General features: G+C 42.2%; 1 protein-coding gene across 11 annotated transcripts in view; it reads right to left on the bottom strand.

The window, feature by feature from the left end:
- Positions 1–13,363, bottom strand: part of Bru3 (bruno 3) — a 384,657-nt gene that overhangs the window by 58,349 nt on the left and 312,945 nt on the right. For all 11 annotated transcript variants that reach the window (XM_070316023.1, XM_070316022.1, XM_070316018.1 and 8 more), the window contains one exon: positions 5,794–5,842. In XM_070316023.1, the coding sequence (XP_070172124.1) occupies positions 5,794–5,842 (49 nt within the window). The remainder of the gene's footprint in view (positions 1–5,793; positions 5,843–13,363) is intronic.

Genomic DNA, 13,363 nt, shown 5'->3' with positions numbered 1-13,363 from the left:
AAGCAGTGGTATCAACGCAGAGTACTGATATTCTATTTGATTATTGTTAAATACCACGCATGAATATTTTTGAGTTTAATTGCGATAATAGAATTAGGTATTGTAATTATCTAATTTTCATATATAATACTAAATCGTGACATAATGCAATACAATGCAATCAGTTTAATAATCGCAAATAATAATCGCAGGAATTAAACTATCACGAAATATCAATAACATCAAGTAACAAGATTCGAAACTTGAATTATGCCATTTCATATATAATAAAATACATGAAATTCAGAGATTATTTCTATAAACAGTTCAATTTTTATTATCACGTTAATTATTTTAACTAATCGGGAAATCTCGCAAACTCCGATGATCGATGATGACGAATCTATTTTACATTTTTCCGGGTAGTTTCATTCGATCGTCTTTATCGTCGACAAATTAAATTGTAAGAGACAACAGCTTTGTAACGCGTCAGACAAATACGATATTTGAGCGAAAGATATTCAGATGGAGTTTATGTTTTTCCGCTTAGATCGCGATTACGTTCCGAGCGACGCTCAGTTTTCGATCCACCGCATTTCCCGCGTGAATGAGCTTAATGACGCGTTTTGCGAAGAGGAGAGGAGATTCTGGAGACGCAAAATTGGCGAGTCGAGTTAAAGGTCGTTGTCGCGGATGCTAGACGCGAGCTCATTCCGAGAGATGCCTCGGCTCGCGCCTTATAGTCGGGCTCCGAGGCACATTTAAGGATTTGTCTCGGGAAATTAGATTCTCGCCTGACTTGCAGCCTCGTTGCATCCCCGCTTTCCGCAGATTCTTCCTCCCTCTCTCACTTGGCAATTCTCGCACCCGCCTAACACTCGCCTTGGTTCTCTTCGGCGTATCAACGCCTCACCGCTCTCCTCGTCGGGGAATATCTTGTCTGTCCTTAGCCTCGGGTACTTTTCGCTGGGGGTTCGCTCCTATTGTCGCGTCAGGATACCGTAGGGACCAAGAATTGGACCTTTGTCGTCGGAGCTAAGTGTTAACGCGCCCTTCGTGTCCTCTTTCCTTCAACTTTCCGAGCGCAAGCGAAGGAGGTATTAACTCTCGGGAAATTATCTTCCCGCTGGACGATAAGAACAAAGCGAACGTTTTGTTGAACACGATGCGACATTTAAACCGCACTCATTTTATTTGTGATAACGAGTATATTTTTTTAGGTAGTCTTGAATCTATCGAATAAAAATTTTATTGAATTGTCGTTAATTATTGTCGATACATCGCTCGGTTTGTTTCAACAAAAGCAAATTGATACGTATTTAATAAAATGATTTTTAGAAATGTATCTGTTACTATTTTTAGCATAATTTTTCGGGATATTAAAATTATGAGAATAAAAGATAATTAGAAGACAGAACTTTCGATATTCTTCTTCGAAGATATTAAATTATTTCAGTCTAAATAAGACATCGAAAACGAAAAAGAGAAAAATCTATAATATTGAAAATTGAAAAGAGAAACTTAGTCACATAATTAGATTTAATCATTGGAATAACGTCAAATTATAAACGTGATAACCGACATTAAAAAATAAAATCTGTTCTACAAAGTTTCTCTTCAAATAAATATTACATTAAACAAGGTTGTTTTACAAGAGCGTTTGTAATTTTCATGTTTCTCCGTCATATTCCCCCGCGCAACTAAAGTAACTTCGCGAATAATCCGGCACTTCATAAAATGAAACTACAGTTATAATACAAATCCAGCGAACAACTTTGCGCTTGCTTCTACGACGACGGTGGTACCGTCATCCATCGTTCTACTCGGTAGAAGAAGAAATACAGAGACGGATTCTTATAATCCACGAGGATTTCTCTCGACTGGATTTAAGACGGGACCAGTCCACGTCACGTTAACGGAGCACGACGAACTTGGCAGCAACGCAAGACGGCCGTAGGCCCTTAAACCCGATATTCCGGGATACGTTTATCTACGACGAAGAAGAGGTAGTAGCGGAGCGAGTGATGGCGGTGGGAGAAAGGTGGCTCGCCGAGGGATCGAAACTTATCTACTTGCTCAACTAGCTCCGGTACAGCGGCACCCACCCTTATCCAGTCATAGAAACTTTGGTCGCCCCTGAGTCGGCGGGCCAACTTCCGCACGAGATACGCATTTCTCAAATCTGTTCTCGTCGCTGTAAACTTAATTCCGGCTGCCTCGACGCTACTATCGCGCGTGCGAGGTCTTACTATCGACGTGCGTGAAAAATCTTTCGAGAAGGTTCCATTCGGATCTTTGTACGACTAGCTTCTACTTGAGTTACTTCCGAGAATGTATCTCGGATGATATACTACCACGATAAGAATCGGGAAGAATAAATAGCGTAGCTCTTGTTGCGAATGTAAATGTAACATTGTAGCCGATATCGTTGGAAATGGCGCGTTTGTAACAGACATTCGACATATTAAATTTATAAACGTTAAGATTCAAGATAGAGTGAAATTCTATAAAGTATTCTTTGGATTGTTTTTAATGGTTGATCGGACGAATTTATTGCACAGATATTTTACGATATCTCATGCATAAGTTCCGAGGCGCGCGATACGAGGAAACGATAGTACGGAACAAGTTGCGGACGGCAGTGCCATTTCCGTAGTTTCCGAACGTTTTAGCACCGCAAGGTCTCGCAATTAAAGCCTGATTTATCTTTTGTACCACTAATAGGATGTTACTTTGCCAAGCCATCCCCCGCCCGCTAGTCGTTGTAGAAGAAAATGATCTATAAAATGATGTAATTAAACCGCGCAAGGACTGCAAAATGCAAGCTAAAGACTAGTCATTAACGCAGAAAAAGGCAAACGAATGCCTTGAAATGAAACAATGAAATCGTTCTCGATGGCTGAAAGTGAGGAGCGGTTATGGGCACCGTTGTCTTAAATCGCTATTTTATGCATACTAAGTGATGGAGCGCGTCTCCCTTTCTTCGCCCCCATTCTTTCAATAGGGACATATTTCAAGCAAGATAATCGATTTTACCTGGCTAAGAACACGATAGTTTTCACATGATAATTTCTAAAATCGAGATAAAACAATTATTAATGATATGTCCAATTTACTTGTAGCAACTTAATATGAATCGGTTGCATATTTATTTTTTAATTAAATTGAAATTCTTAGAATCTATTTATGCACGAACAAGAAAAAATTTATATACGGATTAAAACGAAACATATCATTTCTAAGGAAGTATCCAGTAGTAATATAGATGGATGTAATGATTGTTACTGGATATATCAATTGTAATATTGTTAATCGTGAGATCGCAAGATGCGCGAGATTAGTAAAGCGTAATGATTTCCTGTCCGCGAAATAATTTAATTTCGATAAATATTAACGTCCCCGGATGATGGGTGTCGGTCTTGACATCCTAAAGTAGATTACGCACAATATTGGACTTGTAATTACGCGACTGACAATGAGTATTGACCGTAATCCCGAGCGTTATCCCAACGAATTACATGATGTCATTAACATCTGGTTCACGCTGAGTAACCCGATGAGGGTCATGTCAACAGTTACGAAGGATCATAAAGATCGCGTCGGGATAGTTGTTAAGGTAGGCTAAAGGGGACAGAGAGAAAGAGAGAGAGAGAGAGAGAGAGAGAGAGAGAGAGAGAGACGCAAAGATAAAGTGGCGGAAACTATCTTGTAGCGACCGTACGTGGCGGAGGATAGATACGACGATGTCGATGAGGATGGAGGCTCCGATGATGGTGTTGCCGAAGTTCAGTAACCCCCTGATTGAACTCCGCGAGTACGTGGATACAGCGTCTATATAGATATATACTGAGCCGCAGAAGCGGCAGCGGCGCTCCGCTCAGGATCACTCCCGCATCCGCGTCAAGCCGAGGCTTTGTGGGGCCACACGGAGGCAGGCGACCGGAGATTACAATGGCATCTCCTCCAGATTAGCATATGAATTACGACCCCCCTCATCTGTTCCCCTCTGCCACCCTCTGTACCTTCTTCCGCGCATCCCGGTCTAACGCTTCTCTTCGCATCTCTCTCTCTCTCTCTCGATCTCTTCCTTCCCGTTTCTATGTATGTCTCTCGCTCTATCTCTTTCACTCCCTCTTTCTTTATCTCTCTCTCTCTCTCTCTCTCTCTCTCTCTCTCTCTCTCTCTCTCTCGTCAGTTCGTAGACGTGTGTACCCCATTCTCTTCCTTTATCTCAGGGAGCTCCTTACTCCAGAGTCCTGGCCACCTTCGTCGAAACGAAGGACTATCCGAAGGACTTCGGAGTAGTTGCCGGTTCGCTGGGAACGCTGTCCCCGATGTGGCGAGGACTTTGCGAATGGTAACGAAGGGAGCCCCAACGGCTCTTAACCTTCGGGAATTCCCGGACGAGCTCTACTGCTATTTACATGCATCGGAAGCGACGCCGGCAGCTTCGACGATGGCGGTTCGTAGAACGGATGGAACGGTATCGATCGGTTACGACCCACCTCCAAAGATAAATACCATATTTTTAATTAAATCGCGGCTCCGATGGTACAAACTGATATTTGCCGAGGTGCTTTATAGAAATTAACGCATGGGTCGAAACGAGCGAATGAGCGAACGACGCGAGTGAAAGACGGAAAAAGCGTCAGATTTTTGCAAGAGATACAATTTTATAACGTTCGCGCCGCATCGTTTGGAGAGAGCGTATTTTTTCAAATAATAACACCGACGAAATGGGATAGATCGGCGGGATTACGACGCGCGCACGATCATACAAGCGGGAGGAAAGAGGAAGCGAGCGCGTAGGTCGCACGAGCGCGCGCGCGCGCAATAACACAGGCGACGATTCATTAAAAACGATAGTCCATCGACAATTTGTCTCTCGATTATCTAAAGTCCCGTCATACATATATGCGGGTCCCGTTATTCTACCGTAACGCGAAATTTATGACCCGCGGCTACCGTGGCGATAAGCGAATGTCAACATGACGACCGCGTACCATCGCGCCAGCTATAAAATTTCACGTAATTAATAAAATTGGCTTCCGACAAAAGGGGACCATAGTATGTACAGGAAAGATACGCGCGAAAGCATAAGCGCGAAGAGTCGTGCGCGACAACTCTATAAAGAGAGAAAAAGAGAGCGAGAGAGATAAAGAGAAAGAGAGAAAGAAAAAAAAGAGAGAACGAGCCGATGAATATCAGTACGGCTCGATGGGTGGTACATTTTTTATTATCGAAGAGTCTATGAGGCCATCGGCACGAGCATGAATTTTATATGACAGATGTGTTATCGCGAGTCAGTATTACAGCGAATTATCTGTAGTTTATTACATAGTATACGATTGTATGCGATTGATATATAACATTGTTATAGGCACCGAGTACATACTGCGCAGAATAAAATTATTTTCCTCATAGTTATTAGAAAAAAAGATATGTCTACAGTATAGAATAAAACTAATTTCTAGCTGATTCATTATAGGTAGAATTTCTGTTTGTCCGTATAATATTTAATTTTTAATTACTGTTGAATTTTGTATGAATTTTGAAAATGCTATGTGTAGTTTCGATTTTTTAGTGTCGCGAGTCTTTTCGCTTGTATGGTGTACGTGGAAATGAAAATATTGCGGATAGTGAAAAATTGAAATCAATATTATTTTGAAAGCGTTATGATTATTTTCGATAATTGCTTAGCTAAATTTAATAATATATAGAATTTTTTAATATGAGTTCTCTCCGTTATAATCTGATTAGCAATATAATTTTTCCGATGTTGAGACATATATTGGATCGATTGCTTGTTCTCACCTCCGCGGTTTTCACTGTCCGCTGGCTTCACTTGAATAGGACGGTTCATCTGAAACAGATATAAAGACGTATTAGTCGGCGTCGCGATAAAATTGCACTGGTTTCTACAATATTTCTTATATTTACAGACAGTCACAGACTTTCTATCCTTCCCGCTTTTAGTCCTTTTCGAGAGGACAAAGATGGAGTATATGGAAAATGAAAGCGCGCGGGAACGAACGGCGAAACTAGCGCGAGGGACAAAAATATACAGTTTGCCGAGAAAGCGGAAGTATCGTTATTTGTCCGACATGTATGCGCTTGTCCTTCGCGTCATTTCGGTCCCGTTCAAACACCATCAGTGGTTGCGAGAGCTTCCTCTGCCGTTGACAGTCCCAGCTGTACGCGTGGACTCGCGAGTAAAACGCGCGGGGGGACGTAAACGAAGATGGAACGAATGACAGAAGCGCGCTCAAGGAAGGATGAGGCGAAGAGGAGAGAAGCTTGGACGACTCTCATCCTACAGTTGGTGGGTTACGAAAGCACGGCACTCGCCACTCGTCCTTCCGCCACAGTCCTAGCAGAGGTCCTTTGGACCGCTGCGGATGGGTCGGGATCCCAACGAACAAATAACATTGTTTATTTCTCGGACGGATCGCACCGCCACAGCGCGTTCCAGTTCGCTCCTAAGGGATGAGGATGCATGATTCATGACGCGGGGGACACAGGACTGTATTTCGATCCTAGCTTCCATACTCTTGCTTCTCACGCTCCCTCTTCATCCATCGACCTCACTCGGTCTTGAACTCTTCGCCACAATACGCCCATCCTCTTTCCTCCACTTATGTCACCGTTGGCGCGAATGACGTTTCCAACAGTAGCATTATCCTCCTGCTGGCCTTGCAAGTCCTTTCTCTCTGACCAATTTTTCTCCGAGGATCACTAGACAGCCGCAAAAGCGAGAAGGCTGCAAGACCTCGGTTCATCAGTGACACGATTTCGCCTTTCAAATATTTGTAATGCGTGCATACGTATATTTACGATATCGTGGTTGCATTAAAAAAAAAATGGTACACGTACATTAGAATAGTTATTATTAATGAAAAAGAAAAAATATGCAACAAGATATATAAACTAGGAAATATGATTCTCTTAACGCAGATGCGTACAATTGCATATTCCGATCATCTGTCTTCTGACTTTTTTTTTTTTTTTTTGTTACGTCTACTTTTATAAGAATCACGGCAAAAAGATGCGTGTGAACAATGGGATAGATACAACCTATCAACAATTCCGAAACTTTTTTTACACGTATGCATGCTGGGTATAAAGAAGAGTTACGTTACGGTCGGGGTCAGTGCCACGATCACGCGGACATTACACGAGGTGTATACATATACGTCAAACGCAAGCGAGCATGGGTGTTCCGGGTTCACGGAGTTCTCCTCTTCAAAATCGATATAGCACAATCGTATCATCGCGGTCTATACACATTGCGCTCTTGTAGGAGAAAAATTTTCAACGCGTCATCGTGTTCGTGTCACGAAGGAACGGAAAAACGAGAGATTGCACGTCTCTCGAACATAGAAGCAATTAACAACGTCTCGGGAGATCAAACTCCACACTATCGATTAATCCGGCGATACGCGACTGTCAGGTGGTAATTACTCGCGATTCCGTGTGGTGGGTCGCCATTAACTCTTTAATATTTCATAGCGGCGGCTGTACGTCCGGTCGCGATTCCCGAGACCGGCATGCGCGGCAGGGACGACGGAAGGAGAGAAAACGGTCGTGACGACAAGCAAGAGGGGGAAAGAGAGAAAGAGGGAGACGAAGATCGAGCTAAAGAGAGAGAAAGAGAGAGAGAGAGAGAGGGAAGGTCACTTTAAGCACTGTCCGCTGGTCAGGAAATTAAACTTTGAGTCGAGAACTGGCCATTAGGCGTTTGTTGTTGCCCTGTTGTCAGGGGTACCCGGCGTCCGTATAGATACCGGAACTGAGATACGACGCTCCGTTTCTCCGCCTTGTCTCTCCGGACGAGTTTAACGCTGAATGCATCGTGTAAATGGCACTTACGATCCGAGGGATCTGTACCAGTCAATAACGATCGGGGGAGAGAGATTTCCGCTCGGACAGACCGTGCTTCGTCGGACACAACGATTACCATGGCCGACATCGTATCGCAGGCCATTATATTTTCGATAAATATATATATACGTTAATCTCATCATTTCGAAATATATTACGTTATTGAAAAGTAAACACTATACGTTTATGAAAATGTCAAATGCGAGAGAGCGGGATAGTCGCGGGAGTTATTAAAATTGAAAGTTGATGCTTTTTGCGTATTAATTGGCAGCGACACGCTTGTTGAATACGTTGACGCGTGTTATCTCGCGCGAAGGAATTTTAGATTAAAGTTAACACGCGCAGAGAAGAACACTGCGCGTGCCGCACGCATTATATGCAAAACGGACGGATAGTTCCAGCCCAGCTCATGCATAAAAGCCGTTTTGGATTCGCGATTAACTTTGATACTTTTTGGGACGATGCTGCAGGAAGCTAGATAATTAAGTACGTTTTCAGTGGAACGTCATTATGTTTTCGTAGAAAGAAGAAAGAAGAAGAGAAAGACAGAGAAAAAGCCGCACCTCCATTTAACGACTCGTGTTACGATCGAGCGTCGACCCTTTGGCAATTTGTGTCATCAGCCGCGTGCACTTGGAAAATCGATCCTCTTGAGAGGTAGAGCTCAAGATGGATGGTAATAAGTAAATGTGTTTGCTGAGCCCCGAGCGCGCATCACGAGCAATTAATTAAGCTCGATTATCTATGTACACTGCGAGAAAGTGCTCGCTAACGGTAGATGCTGAATGATAGCCACGCGCGTGGCAAATGCGCCGAATGTTAATGGCGCATTGTGCTCGCGGTAGAACTTTGGCTCATTAAACCAGCGACACAGAGAGACACTTTTCTAGTTTCAAATATTTTCTTTCGAACGATCTTTGCCTTGACTTATTAGGTGTACAACTTTGCTTCCGCCGTTTTCCTATAGATGCTTTAGGCTTTAGCGGTAAGTAGTGGTCGAAATAAATAGACGTAAATAAAATCATAGACGTCATGCAATAAACTTGGGCATCTGTCAACATAACCCCATAGAAACATTAGTCGATTTGCGTCTGCATCATAAAGTTATTCTCGATTGAAAATGTCAGTTTACGAGCCAAATTCTCGTCATTTGCGGGAGATTTTAATTTTCTGCTTCAATATGAAGAAATCTGCGGCTGAGGCTCATCGAATGCTCTCAAATACTTACGGTGAAGCCGCTATTAGTGAAAGAACGTGTCGTGAGTGGTTTCGACGCTTCAAGAACGATGATTTTCACGTCGAAGACCGGCATAGCGGTGGAAGAGAGAAGGTTTTCGAAGATGCAGAATTGGAGGCATTACTTAATGAAGACTCGAGTTGAAGTCAAAAAGAATTGGCACGATCATTGGGAGTGACTCAACAAGCAATTTCAAAACGAATCGTAAATGTATAACCAGTTTTTTACAATAAAGCCTCGAATTTCGGAAAAAAACGGCGGAAGCAAAGTTGTACACCTAATATATACGATCGAATAACGTTGAAGTATCCGATTTGACGTTTACGCGTGACGCATTATCAAATCGCGATTGAGAGATTCGAGAATTCGCGTAAAATGATCAGGCGACTGACAATCTTGATTTATATCTCAATTTATACTCATTGATAAATCGAGCCTCTTCTTTCGAGATGACTACACGCGACTTTCTAGAAAGCTAGGCAAAATCCAGATAGGGGATGGGCGTAGATTGATAACCGCCGAATTGAATGGTGAATGCCGTTTCGGAAATTGAATAAGCTATCGTGCCAGGCTGCCGAGCTACCGAGTAGCGCTGCCGGTATTTGACCTGCCTGCGTGCAATCAATGTACTGATTGGAGATAAGGGCTCGCCCTGTAACCCCGGCATCCTCTCCGCCGGCATGATTTATATACGTATGGTCTTTGCCGGCGATGTATTCATTACTTGATTACCCTTGGGCAAGTTAATATCAATTGTGATCGTATAATGGGCTATAGATCTCCGTGGATCCCTTTCTCGAGTGATAAATTTATTTATAATTTTTATACTTTTTCTCTAGAAAAAAAAAAAATAATGCTCCAGTATCATCAATTATCCAATTTAATTTTAAGTTATTTTAATTTCTTATGAAAAAAGTATCTTTCATTGTGTAAATTTTGAGATTCGCGATTGGCCCTTGGCATATTATTGCGGATGATTGCATCAACGAGCACGAAGACGTCAAAGCGTGCTGAAGATGTGGTTAGGCGACTACAGCCTCTCTCTCTCTCTCTCTCTCTCTCTCTCTCTCTCTCTCTCTCGACATTTTCGTTACATAATTCAGTTATTCTAATTGCTACTGGTGCGCTCGCGAGTGTCTGGCTCGAATTAACTTGAATAATCCTTCGCGTGGGTATCAAGCGGAGAACTGCATGCTAAACTGTGCGAAATCTGCGTTCGCGGTCGTATCCGTTAATACGGCTAATTTGTCGACTGCTTCGGAGCGACTGCCAGTTGTCTGTGTGTTCGCATCGGATGCTGCGCGGGAGATACCAAAGTGAAGGGAACGCGGAAAGAGGATGAGCTGCCAGCAAGCAGATTACATCTAAATGGATCCCAGTCGAGATCTAATTGGGAAATTAATTGCAACCCGTAATTAATACCGTTGCTTCGACAATTGATATTTTGATGTTCCGTTTGTGTGTTGCTGGCCCTTTGAAAGAGCTCGTGTATTTCTTTGAATCGGCCTAGAATCGACCGATCGCGAGAGCCATTCCATTGTTCGACTCGTACTGTGTTTCGTCAAAATCCCAAGCGAATTTGTCGGCAGTATCGCACGCGCTTAACGCGTTATCCGCGTCATTTTTTGACACGGTTAAACAATGCGTCTCCGGCCGAGTGATAACTCGCAATTCAAGTCCACAGATTGCGATTCACTGCAGAATCGAATAAACGCGCACCTGCGATTCACCAGTTTCATGATTATAAATAGAATCCGCGTTTTATTGTCAGGAGCAGAGTGCCGCGTGATTGAACGTCAAGCCATATAAAGGTGATGAACGTACGCGGGCCATGTGTGTTCAAACTAACGCGGATACAATCATCTATCAACAACAGAATCGAAATAATCAATTGATAAGCTTATTGAAAATAGCTCCCTAAAAAACATACGTGCTTATAGATCTCGAAATTCAAATTGAAATAATTTAAAACTGAATAATATAAGATTATATATTTAAAAATAATTAAACTTTAACAAAAAATTACTAACAATAAGATATTTTCAGGATTTCTTGACAGGCTGCATGACAAATAAAAAATGAGATTATAATAAATAATAAAATAATGATAAATTAAAGAATGTTTTTCGTTATATAAAGCAAAATTTCACATTTTTCCATTTACGACAAATCTTTTATAAATACGTTTTATATAATAATGAGATAAACTCAAGAGAAACAGCAAATTCTAAAGAATAATTCTTTTTTACAATCACAAATAATTGATAGTGATATTTCTCTATTGTATATCTAAATCGTATATCTAAATGGTATTCTATTCGCGAAAATTTATATTCAATTTCTACTAAAACAAAAAAAATAAAAAGAAAACAAAAAAATAAAAACACTTTGATCACAATTTTGCATATGCAATATTGCTACGTACCGATATCTATACACGCAAATTGTTTCGCTAAAGGAACCCAAAATAACTTTTGACTCTAACGGGCGTACATGTAACATTTTCATTTTGGACCTTGAGCGCGGATGATCGCGTTTGCGCCGTGTTCGTTAAATAAAAACGCAAGTTTAGAAAACCAATTCCACGGCAGTTATGTCGGTGTGTGTTTTTCCGGGACATCGCGCTAAAATTCAGATGCGCAAGTAGAAAAATCGAACGATTGGCGTATCGCTATCCTATATCTCTTTACTGCGTGTTGCTGGGTTACGATACGATGCGGCAAAGCAACCTATTCTCTCGAAACGGGAATTTGCGCTTTTTGCCCGTTTCGTAACCATACTCTGATGTAGGGGTTCGGTCGGCGCATTTTTGTACACGCTCCTACCTGTACGAGGTATAAAGCATTCGCTTTCCCGCCTATTCAATTTCTCTCTTTTTTTTTTTTTTTTTTTTTATTCGGCTCCATCAGTTTTTTTCCCTAACGCTTTACAAATATTTGAGCGTCGACTACTATAGCTCCCCTCTAACCCCCTCAATTGAAAGAGCATTCGAGTCGAGTGAGCTTTCGCGCCCCTCTTCGGGCCAATCACCGTTCGTCGATTGTAATCTAAGCCAATGCTTCGGCGCGCATTAAATGTCAAACGTTATACGCCTCTCTATTTCACGGCTCTGCGGTAGCGAGCCGGGGCGTTGGATGTGGCAGTCGGCTCGACAAACGTTCGGAAAATCGCGAGGCGGGATGCGATTGCCCCGGTTTACAGCGCTCTTTGACGCGGTTCCGTCGTCACGTACCGCCATTTCGAGCTTCGATCGCCGCCCATTTTTGGCGGGTTACAGTCGTAACAGCATCGAAAACTTCATCGCTTCTACATGATCTGTTTCGGTAGATTGTCCCCTCGTGCATAAGAAATCGACGTATTGTACGAATAGCGTGAAAAAGCGTGATTAGAAAAAGAAAAATGTCAAAATATTCCACGAAAACTTCAGATCAAAAAATAAAAGAGTCACAAAGAGTCACGAATTTTGCGCAGAAGCTAACAATGAACATGACGAAATCTTTCAACGTCGCTGCTTTAAATTACATTCGACCGAATGTTGAAATTCCAATTTTCTCGAGATGGACGATTACATTTACCCGAATCAAATCCAAGAGCTGTAACAATTACCACAGATAGACACGGGTAACGGATCAAATCTGTAAATTCGATGATAAATTCTTTCGCTCACTATCCAATTGTCTCATTCGCACGCTCGCGCTATCAGGAATTTTAATCGCGCATAAAACGTGTCTAGATACTGGGTCGGGGTGTCCGGATTCGTCGTCTGGTACGAGACGGTTTATTATCGGAGATGGGCCAGCATCCGGATTTAGGATTGATGTGCCGTGCGGCCATGTGGCGGTCCACATTATCAACGGCGTTATGCGTCGGCACATTCACGTGTGCTGTCGCATTAATTGATGCATGTGTCTCCGTGTAAATACCCAGTCCTGGTTGTCTCGTGAGAACTCGTCACGTGCCTCGGCGTACAATGGAGTTTCCGATACAATTGCGTAATGTTTTCGCGTCATATACGTATACATATATGTATATACGCGATGTGTGCGAAAAGTGATGAAATCTTCTATCGTGAATAAAAGAAACGCCGGAGCCTGAAAAATTCATTCGCGGTTGCCTGACGAATCACTATTTTGACAAGTGATCTTCGTTTCTTCGGAATCTCATTTAAATCGCGAATAGACTATAAAATATTATATAATCGCGATGCTTCTTTTACAATGCAGGAATTAATCTCATCTCTTTATGTTTGCACACGGAATATATTTC

Source organism: Polyergus mexicanus, unplaced genomic scaffold (assembly GCF_030449975.1).
Source record: "Polyergus mexicanus isolate NDT 795.1 unplaced genomic scaffold, iyPolMexi1.0 SCAF_3, whole genome shotgun sequence".
Classification (NCBI taxonomy): Eukaryota; Metazoa; Arthropoda; class Insecta; order Hymenoptera; family Formicidae; genus Polyergus; species Polyergus mexicanus.
This window is presented reverse-complemented; position numbering and strand designations above follow the sequence as displayed.